The sequence below is a fragment of the Nerophis lumbriciformis genome, linkage group LG02 (genome assembly GCF_033978685.3).
Source record: "Nerophis lumbriciformis linkage group LG02, RoL_Nlum_v2.1, whole genome shotgun sequence".
In the NCBI taxonomy this organism is placed as follows: domain Eukaryota; kingdom Metazoa; phylum Chordata; class Actinopteri; order Syngnathiformes; family Syngnathidae; genus Nerophis; species Nerophis lumbriciformis.
The window spans coordinates 360,721-376,097 of record NC_084549.2 but is presented as its reverse complement, the minus strand read 5'-3'; the positions used below and the strand labels follow the sequence as shown (position 1 = coordinate 376,097).

At 41.3% G+C, this 15,377-nt stretch overlaps 1 protein-coding gene across 1 annotated transcript in view; it reads left to right on the top strand.

Moving 5' to 3' along the window:
* LOC133577041 (ryanodine receptor 2-like) overlaps nucleotides 1-15,377 on the top strand; it is a 194,230-nt gene that overhangs the window by 1,300 nt on the left and 177,553 nt on the right. Inside the window, exons 2-7 of the mRNA XM_061930583.2 lie at nucleotides 1,026-1,145; nucleotides 3,966-4,070; nucleotides 4,231-4,302; nucleotides 4,365-4,443; nucleotides 4,511-4,623; nucleotides 13,259-13,382. Coding sequence (XP_061786567.1) covers nucleotides 1,026-1,145; nucleotides 3,966-4,070; nucleotides 4,231-4,302; nucleotides 4,365-4,443; nucleotides 4,511-4,623; nucleotides 13,259-13,382 — 613 coding nt within the window. The remainder of the gene's footprint in view (nucleotides 1-1,025; nucleotides 1,146-3,965; nucleotides 4,071-4,230; nucleotides 4,303-4,364; nucleotides 4,444-4,510; nucleotides 4,624-13,258; nucleotides 13,383-15,377) is intronic.

The following is a 15,377-nucleotide window of genomic DNA, read 5'->3' as shown; positions in this document are numbered from 1 at the left end:
CCTGTGGTGCGAATATTCACCGTACGTGCTCCCGTTGTATTCACAGTGCGGTTCACAGGAATATCAGTTGCTGTGAAATAGTAGTCCATGTGCGGATGGAGAGATTGCGTCTTTTCATGAACCGGATCCCTGTCGCTTAGTAGGAGCCATTTTGTGGTCTTTACAGATGTAAACACACAAAGGAAATGAAACGTACGGTAATATCCGCGCGCTTTTTCTTCTTCTACGCGGGCGGGTGGTTGCTTACAGTAGAAGAAGAAGCGCTTCCTGTTCTATGGGGGCGGGTGCTTACCTTGGCGGTTGCTTGCGTAGAAGAAGAAGCGCTTCCTGTTCTACCGGGAAAAAAGATGGCGGCTGTTTACCGAAGTTGCGAGATCGAAACTTTATGAAAATGAATCTTAATATTAATCCATATATAAAGCGCACCGGGTTATAAGGCGCACTGTCAGCTTTTGAGTAAATTTGTGGTTTTTAGGTGCGGCTAATAGTGCGGAAAATACGGTATATATTTTTATTTTTATTTATTTTATTTTTTTTAATTCGATTTTGAAATGTCCTTGAATTGATCTAGAATTGGGATGAACAAGAATCACAATTCGGATTGAATTAGATTTTTTTCCCGCAGCACTAATTTAAACTAATATTTGTGAACTCACACCAAAATACAATGAGGGCATTACCCTTCTCTTATTGAAAGTGTACTGTAAGTGTTGGCAAATACTGTCTGCCTTACCACATGTACTGTACATAAAAAGGGAGAGCCCTCCAGGACTGCACTATCAGTGTGTTTGACTGCTCACAGGCTGACATGCAAGAGTGGAGAGCGGCTTAAATTAGGAGTGTCTTCCCAATATGGAGCACCCAGAGGTGTCTGTGGTCCTGAGCTGGTCCCTCTAGAATGTTCCTTAAATACATGCCTGATAGAGGCCTGACTCCATGAATGCATGAAGATAAGATCAAGTGAGGAAGGTGGTCCTCTGGTCATTCTCACTCCATTCATAGTGTGATCTGTCTTCTCCTGTCAGGGTGACGAGGTGGTCCTGCAGAGCACCTTCACCTCGCAGGAGGAACACGTGAAGCTCTGTCTGGCTGCTGAGGGCTTTGGCTGCAGGCTGTGCAGGCTTGAGGTCACCTCCAACTGCAAGGTGACGTTCCTCACACGTACCTTTCCATGGCAGACAGCTTTTGAAGGCGCTGACTGCAGTGTATTGCAAGTAGCAGGCTGCCACTGTTTCCACCAGGGGGCCTATCAGGGGATTGCTATGATATGCTGTGATAGATCAACTATAGTTTTAGTCCTAATTCATTTTTACGTTGCCAATTTCCAGTACAATTGCATTTGATAGTGTATTAAGTAATACTTGATGTTTAATGTCTTTTGCATTTTGCACACATAGTAGTAGTACGGAAATAAACACACAGGTCTGGCTATAAGAATAAAATCTTTGAGGACTGGACTACTAAGTCATATTATAATTATTTTCTACATGTAAACACTTCCTTGTGGTCTACATAACATGTCATGCTGGTTCTTTGCTCAAAATGTCACATAGATGATGTTTTACACATCTTCTTCAAGCCGCTTTCTGACCGTCTTTTCAGGATGCACCGTTTTGTTTACGTGCCTCCACTTTGACTGTGTCTTCTCCCCGTCAGCCATGTTGTGTTCTTTTAGCACTTCCGTACGGAGTCTGCTGAGCACTGGCAGATATAAGTTAGCACTGTATGATACTTTTGTATTAGAAATTGCAACTTTGGGTACATTTCTACCATATATGGAGATATCTGTGACATCACTCATTTTAAACAGCTCCTTTGGAGGAAGTATGAAGGAAGGCAAGATTGTTTTATAAATATCACCATGGTTGGATTTCACTTTTTCAGGCCTTATGCAGATCCCAAATACACAAGAACCGACAAGTTGGTTTTGCATAATAAGTCCTCTGTAACTCAAAACACATCTTCCATTGAAATGAATTCAAATCAATTTAATCTGTGCTTGGCACCCCCAACCTTTTATATAAGAAATATTGTTTAAAACAAAACAATAGGATGTACTACTAAGTGTTGTAATGTACTCATCAAAATGTACACTATTTACTTCATTATATTATTATTATAGATTATAATAGGATGTACTACTAACAAGTGTTGTAATGTACTCATCATAATGTACAGTATTTACTTTATAATATTATTATTAGGGCCCGCATGGCCCATTGTATAAGGACTCAATGGGACATAAGGACCTATTGAATTTGTAAGGTTTTATTATTATTATTATACGGGCCGCCTCTTTGAGCACTAATTTGACCCACTTAACATGCTTCAAAACACACCATATTTTACCCACACATCAGGACCTGCGAAAATTGCCTTTTTATAAAAAAAACCGAACCCCAAAACTCAAAATTGCGCTCTAGCGCCCCCTAGGAAAAAAAACACTAGACTTCCTGTAACTCCCACTAGGAAGGTCGGAGAGACATAAAACAAAAACCTCTATGTAGGTCTGACTTAGATCTAGTTTTCATAATTGTACATCCTCGGGCTCAAATCAACAGGAAGTTGGCAATTCCCCCTTCAAGACAAAAAAGTACTAAAAACAGTCACTTTTGCCTCTTTGAGCTGTAATTTGACCCCCTTAACATGCTTCAAAACTCACCAAACTGAACGCACACATCAGGACTGGCAGAAATTGCGATCTAATAAAAAAAACCTAACGCCAAATCTCAGAATTGTGCTCTAGCGCAATTTTTTAATAAAACGCACAAAAAACTGCTCCTCGGATGAAAAAACTGACAAAACTGCCTGTAACTCCCACTGGGAAGGTCGGAGAGACATGAAACAAAAACCTCTATGTAGGTCTGACTTAGATCTAGTTTTCATAATTGTACATCCTCGGGCTCAAATCAACAGGAAGTTTGCTATTCCCCCTTCAAAACAACATTTTTGTAAAAACCGGTCACCTTTCTTCAAACATTATCTCCTCTGAGCGCGTTTGTTGTTTCGGCTTCAAACTAACACAGGAGAGAGATTGAACCCTTCTGATTAAAAGTTGGCGAAAGAGTTTTGATACCTGCTCCGGTTTTGATTTTATGACCCTTCAAAGAACTGCTGCGCTGCTGTTTTTTTAAGATGGCTGCTTAAAAGCAGGATGCACCAGCGTGCCCACACAACGCAGACAAGGTAGGTACACTAGACAAAAGTATTGGGACACTTAAGCCGAAAACTGGACAAAAGTATTGGGACACTTAAGCCGAAAACTGGACAAAAGTATTGGGACACTTACGACTAAAAGTAGACAACAGTATTGGGAAACTTAGGACTACCACTGGACAAAAGTATTGGGACACTTACGACTAAAAGTAGACAACAGTATAGGGAAACTTAGGACTACCACTGGACAAAAGTATTGGGACACTTACACTGGACAAAAGTATTGGGACACTTACACTGGACAAAAGTATTGGGACACTTACACTGGACAAAAGTATTGGGACACTTGCGACTAAAACTTGACAAAAGTATTGGGACACTTAGGACTAGCACCTGCCAAATACGCGGGCCCGACCAATGCTGCTTGCAGCTTTAATTATATATTATAATTGGATGTACTACTAAGTGTTGTAATGTATTCATCATAATGTACAGTATTTACTTTATAATATTATTATAATATATTATAATAGGATGTACTACTAACAAGTGTTGTAATGTACCCATCATAATGTACACTATTTACTTTATAATATTATTATTATTATTATAGACTATAATAGGGTGTACTACTAACAAGTGTTGTAATGTACACATCATTATGTACACTATTTACTTTATAATATTATTATAGGAAAAATGGCTATAGTTTTCCACCATTTGGGCCAGTCCTAAGTTGGTATATGTCCATGTGTTGATTGTATATATTTACATATGGTAGTAACTTTCAGTAACATTCTGACCAGCAGAATGTTCCGGCAGACTTGTCCGTGTGCGGCTTGGTCCTGGCTCAGTGTTTGTCCCTCCGGGCTCTGCAGGAGATGCTGGCCCACAGCGAGAGCCTGGTTGCAGAGGTGGAACTGTTTTTTTTATTTCATCTCTTCTCATTTCATTTCACCACACTGCAAGTAGTTTTGTGCTCACGTATTGTACCTCCAAATGATGAGATTTTGACTGTTAAACATGGTGTGTCCCTCCTATGGCGGCACTTATAGAATCCAATGTGCTCTACAGGGAGCTGGTGGAAGCCATCGCACTCTTCTGTACGGCCAGGCGGTGTTGTTCCAGCACACGTACAGTGGCATGGTGAGTCATGCTGCAGGAATACATCTCGATATACACACACCTGCTGTTCTTTGTGCTTCCAGTACCTCAGCTGTCTCCACACATCCCAGTCCTCTGCTGACAAGCTGGCCTTTGATGTGGGCCTGCAGGAGGATGAAGCAGGTGGGCTTTTTTCTCCCTGAGCTGTCACACAGAAAACAACTGTTGCATATCTTGGACTGTGTCTCAGGTGAGGTCTGCTGGTGGACCGTCCATCCGGCCTCCAGGCAGAGGTCAGAGGGCGAGAAAGTGCGTGTTGGCGATGACCTCATACTGGTCAACGTGTCCTCAGAGAGATATTTGGTAAGCAAGGAACAGTTGCTTAAACCAGGGGTGTCCAACTCATTTGAGCTCAGGGGAAAATCTAAAATCATGGCATGATAACTTCAAAGTAAAGGCAAATTTAAATGATTTTACTTTGGCCAAACACTTTCTGAAAATGTACAAATCACTAAAAAATCCTCTTGACAAAACACTTCTGAGGGGAAAATTGGTGCCGTTTCAAAACTCGACAAAGGAACTTAGACTTTGTCTCAGGGTTTCTACAAAGCCAATAAACTTGAAGTCACAGCCTATCTAGGATTGAAGATAATACATTCTTCAGGTATTAGTCATTTGCAGAGGTGGGTAGAGTAGCCAGAAATTGTACTCAAGTAAGAGTACTGTTACTTTAGAGATTTATTACTCAAGTAAAAGTAAGGAGTAGTCACCCAAATATTTACTTGAGTAAAAGTAAAAAGTATGTTGTGAAAAAACTACTCAAGTACTGAGTAACTGATGAGTAACATATACACACACACACACATATATATATATATATATATATATATATATATATATATATATATATATATATGTATATATATATACACATATATATAAATATATACACACATATATATATACATACATTGATATATACAGTATATAATTTGTATTTATTTATTTTGCCGTTTTTGTTTACATGTTAAAGGTGTTTTAATGAATATACATGCATGTTTAACACATATAGATTCCTTTCTTTCATGAAGACAAGAATATAAGTTGGTGTATTACCTGATTCTGATGACTTGCATTGATTGTAATCAGACAGTAGTGATGATAGCGTCCACGTTTTCAAACGGAGGAGAAAAAAAGTTCCTCCTTTCTGTCTAATACCACATGAAAGTGGTTGGTTTTTGGCATCTTATTTGTCCAGCTTCCATATTCGTTTTAAGACACTTTACAAGAAATACATTGGCGGCAAATTCCGTAGCTTGCTAGCTTGTTTGCGCTGGCTTTCGGAGACTCTTATTTTGAAAGCGCAGGCGCGATGGAGCGGCACTTTTATTGTGAAGACAGGAACTGTGCAGTCAGTCTTTAGGCTTTTGACGGGATGTACGGTTGAAAAAATCCTTCACGCTTTTCATTGATTGATTGATTGATTGAAACTTTTATTAGTAGATTGCACAGTACAGTACATATTCCGTACAATTGACCACTAAATGGTAACACCCGAATACGTTTTTCAACTTGTTTAAGTCCGGTCATGTGACCCCTGGCTCTGTTTGATTGGTCCAACGTCACCAGTGACTGCATCTGATTGGTGGAACGGAGTGAACGTCACCAGTGACTGTATTTGTTGAAACGCAGGCACTATTGAGGTACCAAAACAAACAAAGCGTGCATTAACAGATCGATAAAAATTAGTAGCGAGTAGCGAGCTGAATGGAGATAAAAGTAGCGGAGTAAAAGTAGCGTTTCTTCTCTATAAATATACTCAAGTAAAAGTAAAAGTATGTTGCATTAAAACTACTCTTAGAAGTACAATTGATCCCAAAAGTTACTCAAGTAGATGTAACGGAGTAAATGTAGCGCGTTACTACCCACCTCTGGTCATTTGCTTGTATTAATCCTGTGCTAACGCAACAAACCATAGGAAACAAAACTATTCAAGAGAGTTTAGTTGCACTCTGCATCCACTATTCTCCTTTCTGACAGACATTTTGGGGTAATGAGGATGCCAAAGCATGGTGTGTTCCAAGCAGAAGACATTTGTGATAACTCAATGACGACAACCTTCTTCTTTGTATACGTATACTTTACTGAGTTGAAGTTCAGGGAACACAATAACAAACCGGCCACTGTCGTTCACATAACCGACTAACAACCAATGCATGCTGGGAGTTACCGTAAATACACTAAAAGAGTGTACCATAATCATGCGCAATGCAAAAACAGAACATTTACAATCTCCCATTTTTTTTTCTTTTTGTTTTTTGAACACAAAAAAATCACAGTCTATTATTAATGTCCATAAGTATGAAAATGTAAGAACATGGTGACCAACAAAAAAAAACTTATACAAAAACTGTCCACAAAAGAATAGTCTCTATTCCAGTTTCCACTCTCCAACACTGAGTGCCTTTAGGAGCTGAAGTGTGGATGCACCTCGTTTTGTCAAACAGTCAGCTAGCTGCTCTCCTGTAGGTGCCCAGAGAATCTGTTGGATTCTTTTACTCTGAAGAAGTTCTTTGATGCCACTTATTTCAAGGCGGAGCCTTTTCTCTGTCACTGACTTAGTAGACTTGATGGCGTCTGCAAGGGAGTGGTTCTCAGTGACACACACTATTGGTAAGACATGTTGTGATACCTTCCCTGTGGTAAGTTCTGCATGACGGTCAGATAAAGAAATGGCACTGTCAACAGCATCTGCAAGGGCAAGGGTTTCTCCAGCAAGAGTGCTCCGTACGACTCTCCTGATCTTTTTTGACTGCCAATACACAGGTGAGAATCTTCCTTCCTCACCCATCAGCAGAATGAGTGCCTCCATCTGTAAGGTTTCCCAGCGAGGCGTCGCAGAACACTACTAGCTTTAGAGAACTGTCTTTTCCCAGGTTCTGAAACTTCAGTGTCACTTGTTCTGATTTAAATTTACTCACCACCTTGTTTGTGTCATGTAAAGTCTGCACAGTAGCATGTTTTATGTTAGCTGCAAGGACACATGTATCAAATATAATATCCGGTCTACTTTGTCTGGCAACCTACAGAAGTTGACCTATTTTTGATCTCCGGTCATCAATTTCACTTTCAGTCAAAAGAGCATCCTGTCTCATGGCTCTGGAGATGTCTTATGTGAATTGACTGGAGATTCTGGATGTAATTGTCTTGATGCATACATGTTGCTCCATTTGCAGTGACATACTCCATGCCTACATAGCCAACGCTGTCATGTTCTTCTCTGCCCACTTGAAAGGCAGATTGCAGGTGAGGGATTCCGGTTGTTGGGAAAATCTGTGAACCACCCCAGATGAAATCATCAAGCAAGCACCCCAGACACATTACAATCTTTATCCAACCAATAAAATATAGCAGGGTCAATTTGTGACATCTTTGCAACATAGTTTCTTTAACCCAATTGTACCAGTACAGTGATGCATCATTTAGTCCATAAACACATTTGTTTAGCTTCCATAGAGTTCCCTCACTCTTAGCTTCAGGTGGTGGACGAACATAGATGTCTCGGGATAACTCATTTCCTTGAAGGAATGCTGACTTAATGTCCATAGAGTGGGGTGTCCATCGGTTTTGACATATCACAGACATGAGTAGTCTTAAGAGACTCTGAGGCACATGTTGGCGAGTCTTTTGGGAGATCTTTTGTGTTTAGCTCTTCAAATCCTCTTCCCACTAGCCTTGCTTTTGGAACTATGCCGTCTGGTGTGTCTTTGAGTGTACACACCCATCTTGTGGAAATGCATTTTTGTCCCATGTTTTTTACTTCATCAAACACATCGTGTTTCTCCCAGTTACTGATTTCAGTAAGTTTAGCTGATTCAAATGACACATCCTTTGTAACAAGTACATCTTCGTGATCAGATGGCTGTTCCACCCTGTCCGATGACTGCATCTGCAGTGTGTCAACCTGTGAAAGGTCAGCTGACCTTGTTGTGCCAGTTGGCTCAGTGTACTCCAGATTGTACCAGTCCTTGTATTTTCCAGTTGCCTTTCCCGCTCGACCTAGCACTTTTGCTGTGTGGGAAATTCCAGTGTCTCTTTCCACATACTTAATGAATTGTCCTGCCTTTAGATTCATACTACGGTCTGTTCTTATGATAGGAGTTTGTCTGTCGGATGGATCATTATCATGCTCATTGCTGTCTCTATCATTATTAGAGCTCCCTGCCGCATTCTCTGTGTCAGGCACACGGTCTACATCACTAGATTCAGTATCGGGTAGATCTTCAACATGTTCAATGCCACATTCTGCTGCATTAAGTTCTGTCTGGCTTTCTTGGCTGTCACGAGACGGGTCAGTGTAGTGATCTGTGGCCTTGCGCAGTCTACAGCGATGCACCCAGACATAGGAGCCTCCATGTCTAACAAATATTACCACCCCGTCTCGTCCAATTACCACCCCACGGCCTTTCCATTCATTGCAGTCCATTCTTTTGTAGTACACTTTATCTCCAGTTTTGTAGTATTCATCTGTGCTGCGAAGCTGTGTGCGCAGAGCTCTCCTGATTCTCTCAGAGCACTCTGCCTCAGTAAACACTGTCCTTGCTTCATGTAATGCTGAAATGTGCTGTCCTACCCATTTACTCATGGTAGTGCCCTCCAGGGCAGGCGGTTTATCAACCAGCACAGAAGGTAGGTTCGGGTTTTGTCCAAACACCAGCTGGTATGGACTAAATCCATGCACATTGTGCATTGTATTCTTTGCCATCAAGGCCCAATCTAGGGCTGCTTTCCAGTCACAAACACTGCTTTTCTTCACTTTTAGCAGGATCTCTGTAAGGGTCTGGTTATGTCTTTCCATCAATCCATTACTCCATGGACTGTAGGCAGCAGTGGTTTTCACTTCAATATTAAAGTTCTCAGCCATGTCTCTCATTTCCTCATTATTGAATTCACCTCCATTGTCACTAAAAATCTTAGATGGGGCTCCATGAACACTCACCCAGGAAGGAATAAAGTGCCTCACAATTTCACTGGATTTTTTTGTGGTAACAATGCTACCAGCACTGAACTTGGTGACGTGATCAATCATGTGGAGGCACCACACATTTGGTTCTAGCTCGTGTAGATCTAATGCCACAGTTTCATTGTATGTTGAAGCCATTGGTAGACCAACTGATGGCTTTGGTTTGGGCTTGTTGTACTTGAGACATGTTTCACAGCTGCTTACGATGTCCTTCAGAATAGTAACACTCTCATCGTCATTACTTCCAGCACTAATTAGTCATTTTTTGAGTTTATCAACTGAGGCATGTCCAAACTGCTTGTGAAGTTTCACCAATACTTTGTGTTTTTCATCTTTACTCATGTCATCTCTTATGGCCAGAACCTCATCAGTTTGGGGTTCATTCTCACGGGTGGCTGTGCAATCTCTGTCCACTATGTTTACACAGTAGTGTCCTGAGGATGTCATCTCAAGAGGCACTGGTTTCTGAAACATTGTGCCTTTATCATTCTCGATGTCAAGCACTGCTTTTGCCCTCTTAAGTGACGTTTTACTTAGTAGTAAAGGAATGTTTACTGAGACCACCTCAGTCTCTATGTGGCACCTGGTTTGGCCTATTTTAGCTGGGACTTTTACTTTTTTTATGGAATGAACAGCTTGTCCATCACCAAACTTAAAAGCTCTTCTACTCTGTGTATTTTCCATTATTTTCTTGTCACTCTCCTTCAGTGTATGAATGTAATTGTCCAGCCATTTTTCACCACAGACTGTTCTGGTGCATGCAGTGTCAATTACAGCTGAACCTAAGGCTTCTACCATGAATATTTCAGCATCAGAAACGGACTCTTTAGAAAACAATGTAACATTGCACTCTTCAATTGCTTCTGCATCTGCACTTTCCTCTGTCATTTTTACATGTTCAGCCTTATTTGGGCAGTCCTTAGCCCAGTGAGATGTCCTCTGGCAAATTGCACACTTTGACCTCATGCCAAACCTATCTAGTGGGTTTGAGCCGGTCAATGACGCCCTCTTTTGGTCGGGTTGGGAATGAGATTTCCTTCCACATAAAAAGCAATATCTTCACGCATGTGGGCGGCTGCATATTACCCCAAAAATCCTTTCTAAAGCTGACTTCATGCTTGCAAATGTAAGTGTTGAACAAGCTGTTTATCTTTAACATGGAGACTGGCTGTATCCAACAACTTGAATGCTAAAACAGCGTCGGGAAGAACCATGTCAAATTTGCGCGTTTTGTTGTACCTCTGCTCGAACTGAACGATGTAATCCACCATGGAAACTTCGTTTTCGCTCCGGAAAAAATAAAATAAAACAAATAGTTGATCTCTTCTGTGTGTTTGTCAAAGTCGTGCTCATATTAGGCCCTTTTCCACTAAAACTATTGGTTCCTAGAACCTCTGGTCCAAATTTTGATTTATATTCATTCTGATTTTAAATAAATTCATAATTCTTGAGAATCAAAAAAAAAAAAAAATTTTGGCAATGTTTTTTAAGACTCAATATTTGGATTAAAACATTAAATAATTATTGTTGATATTATTATTATTATTATTAAAACTGTTGCTTTTATGAACTCTTGGTTCTCCTTTTTTTAGTATTGTTTAGCAGGGGGGTAAAAAAAAAAAAGTATTTCTAATGAATCTTGACTAACACCCTCCCCCCTCCACATCCCACCTCCCCGGATTGTAAATAACCAAATGTAAATATTCAAATGTTCTTATACTATGTGAACTCACTATGTTCTCTGCTCGCTGTACATATCCTACCAAGTCACACCTATGTCCATTTCTCTGATGATGCAATTGTTGATGACTGAAGTGTTGATATCAACCAAACCCTCCACATCCCACCCCCCGGATTGTAAATCATGTAAATAATTGAATGTATATACTCTGATGATGAACTTGTGTGATGACTGTATTATGATGATAGTATATATTTGTACCATGAATTGATTAACGTGGACCCCGACTTAAACAAGTGTAAAAACTTATTGGGGTGTTACCATTTAGTGGTCAATTGTACGGAATATGTACTGTACTGTGCAATCTACTAATACAAGTCTCAATCAATCAATTAATCAATCGATCAAAAATCGCTAAAAAAAAAATGTAGCAATTCTTAATCCATTCAAAAATCGAATTAAGAAAAAAACAATATAATTTTTTAAAGTCTGTCCTGTCCAGCCACTCAAACAAATCATATAATTGATGTAGATGATCTATATCTGCTGTACACATTTACTTTAGAAAAGTGCCATACTTCTTTTGTTGCTTTATATTTATTTGACTTTATTAAATGTTTGGCTAGAATTGTATTCAACAAAACCGGTTTTATTTTAAGCAATAATGAAATGTATCAGTGCTGTTTATCTATTTTATGGAGTAATGTAACACAATGTTGTTAAAAAAGTATTGATTTTGAATCGATTCTAAATCGAATCGTTGTTCCCAAGAATAGAAATGGATTGTGTGGTGCCCAAAGATTCCCAGTCCTACTGTTTAGTATTGTATCTTCTCAGTTGCTTTGTAAATGTACATCCCAACTATTGTCAAGCTTTGATTGCGTTGGAGTTGGGGTTGCTCTATTTTCTTTTATTAGATCGATTAAGGGCAGCACGGTGGTACAGGGGATAGTGCTGGTGCCTCACAAAAAGAAGGGTTCGATCCCTGGGCTCAGGGTCTTTCTGTGCGGAGTTAGCATGTTCTCCCCGTGACTGCGAGGGTTCTCTCAGACTTCCTCACACCTCCAAAGACATGCACCTGGGGATAGGCCCCTCCCACCTCCAAAGACATGCACCTGGCGATAGGCCCCTCCCACCTCCAAAGACATGCACCTGGCGATAGGCCCCTCCCACCTCCAAAGACATGCACCTGGGCATAGGCCACTCCCACCTCCAAAGACATGCACCTGGGGATAGGCCCCTCCCACCTCCAAAGACATGCACCTGGGCATAGGCCACTCCCACCTCCAAAGACATGCACCTGGGGATAGGCCCCTCCCACCTCCAAAGACATGCACCTGATAGGTTGACTCAAAAATGTTTCACAAATATAAAAATTGTTTTACAAATTAAAAAATGTTTTACAAACTCCAAAAAAGTTTCACCAACTAAAAATGTTTCACAAAGTCCAAATTGTTTTACAAACCCTGAACATTTTTTGGCACATCACTTTCTAAGTCGGCCTTAAATGGACTGGGCAGCACCACCTGTGGTTGAAGCCTGCAAACTACAGTTCCTGTGCATGAGAAACCATCCATTCATTTTCTACCGCTTGTCCCTTTTTGGGGTCGCGGGGGTGCTGGAGCCTATCTCAGCTGCATTCGGGCGGAAGGCGGTGTACACCCTGGACAAGTCACCAACTCATCACAGGGCCAACACAGATAGACAGACAACATTCACACACTAGGGACCATTTAGTGTTGCCAATCAACCTATCCCCAGGTGCATGTCTTTGGAGGTGGGAGGAGCCTATCCCCAGGTGCATGTCTTTGGAGGTGGGAGGAGCCTATCCCCAGGTGCATGTCTTTGGAGGTGAGAGGAGCCTATCCCCAGGTGCATGTCTTTGGAGGTAAACAAGTGGAAACATTTTGGCAAAAGTATTAGCTTGAAGAAAATTGTTTTTCTACTTGTGAATCCTTTAGTGTGTTTTTGAGTTTGTGAAACATTTTTGAGTTTGTGAAACATTTTTTGTGGACATTTTTCTGTTTGTGAAACAATTTTCAGAGTTTGTGAAAGTTATTTTTTTGAGTTTGTGAAACATTTTTTTGAGTTGGTGGAGTTTTGGCAGTAATGTCACTCCATAAGAATTCTGAATGGAATTGCACCACAAGAACCGGAATGGAATGGTGTAGTACCCAAAGATTCCCGCCTTTAATATATATATATAATATATGCGGGAATAAGGTAGAACACAAATGAAAAGTTCTGCTAAAAGGGGTTGAAAGCGCTAGATAACCAGATGTTTGTCTGCCCAGCACCTGTCCTTTGGCATGGCCTCTGACAACAGAAGCTTGAGTGACAGTCTGATGGTGGATGCAGCCTTCCGGCAGTCTCTCTGGAGTGTTGCTCCTATCTGCTCTGCAACTGGACTCGCTCAAGGCAAGCGTTCCCCTGATTGCTCTCCTGCCCTATTGCACGTTAACGATACTGCACGTGTTAGTGGCTTGTTCAAAGTGGCTGTTTTGTGAACATGCAGACCAAGAGTGTGAAGGTTTTTAATGTCCGTCCGTGTGACTAACGACTGCTCTGTGTGTCAAAGCTGTGGCTGTAACTAGTGTGAGCCTTGAGTGGTGATCCTTGATGAATTGACTGCGTAACTAGTGCGAGCCTTGAGTGGTGATCCTTGATGAATTGACTACGTAACTAGTGCGAGCCTTGAGTGGTGATCCTTGATGAATTGACTACGTAACTAGTGCGAGCCTTGAGTGGTGATCCCTGATGAATTGACTACGTAACTAGTGCGAGCCTTGAGTGGTGATCCTTGATGAATTGACTACGTAACTAGTGCTAGCCTTGAGTGGTGATCCTTGATGAATTGACTACGTAACTAGTGTGAGCCTTGAGTGGTGATCCTTGATGAATTGACTACTTAACTAGTGCTAGCCTTGAGTGGTGATCCTTGATGAATTGATTACATAACTAGTGCGAGCCTTGAGTGGTGATCCTTGATGAATTGATTACGTAACTAGTGCGAGCCTTCAGTGGTGATCCTTGATGAATTGACTACGTAACTAGTGCGAGCCTTGAGTGGTGATCCTTGATGAATTGACTACGTAACTAGTGCTAGCCTTGAGTGGTGATCCTTGATGAATTGACTACGTAACTAGTGCGAGCCTTCAGTGGTGATCCTTGATGAATTGACTACGTAACTAGTGCGAGCCTTGAGTGGTGATCCTTGATGAATTGACTACGTAATTAGTCCGAGCCTTGAGTGGTGATCCTTGATGAATTGACTGCGTAACTAGTGCGAGCCTTGAGTGGTGATCCCTGATGAATTCACTACGTAACTAGTGCGAGCCTTGAGTGGTGATCCTTGATGAATTGATTACGTAACTAGTGCGAGCCTTGAGGGGTAATCCTTGATGAATTGACTACGTAACTAGTGCAAGCCTTGAGTGGTGATCCTTGATGAATTGATTACGTAACTAGTGCGAGCCTTGAGTGGTGATCCTTGATGAATTGACTACGTAACTAGTGCTAGCCTTCAGTGGTGATCCTTGATGAATTGACTACGTAACTAGTGCGAGCCTTGAGTGGTGATCCTTGATGAATTGACTACGTAACTAGTGCTAGCCTTGAGGGGTGATCCTTGATGAATTGACTCCGTAACTAGTGCGAGCCTTGAGTGGTGATCCTTGATGAATTGACTACGTAACTAGTGCGAGCCTTCAGTGGTGATCCTTGATGAATTGACTACGTAACTAGTCCGAGCCTTGAGTGGTGATCCTTGATGAATTGACTACGTAACTAGTGCGAGCCTTGAGTGGTGATCTTTGATGAATTGACTACGTAACTAGTGCGAGCCTTGAGTGGTGGTCCTTGATGAATTGACTGTGTAACTAGTGCGAGCCTTGAGTGGTGATCCTTGATGAATTGACTGCGTAACTAGTGCGAGCCTTGAGTGGTGATCCCTGATGAATTCACTACGTAACTAGTGCGAGCCTTGAGTGGTGATCCTTGATGAATTGATTACGTAACTAGTGCGAGCCTTGATTGGTGATCCTTGATGAATTGACTACGTAATTAGTGCGAGCCTTGAGTGGTGATCCTTGATGAATTGACTGCGTAACTAGTGCGAGCCTTCAGTGGTGATCCTTGATGAATTGACTACGTAACTAGTCCGAGCCTTGAGTGGTGATCCTTGATGAATTGACTACGTAACTAGTCCGAGCCTTGAGTGGTGATCCTTGATGAATTGACTACGTAACTAGTGCGAGCCTTGAGTGGTGATCCTTGATGAATTGACTACGTAATTAGTCCGAGCCTTGAGTGGTGATCCTTGATGAATTGACTGCGTAACTAGTGCGAGCCTTGAGTGGTGATCCCTGATGAATTCACTACGTAACTAGTGCGAGCCTTGAGTGGTGATCCTTG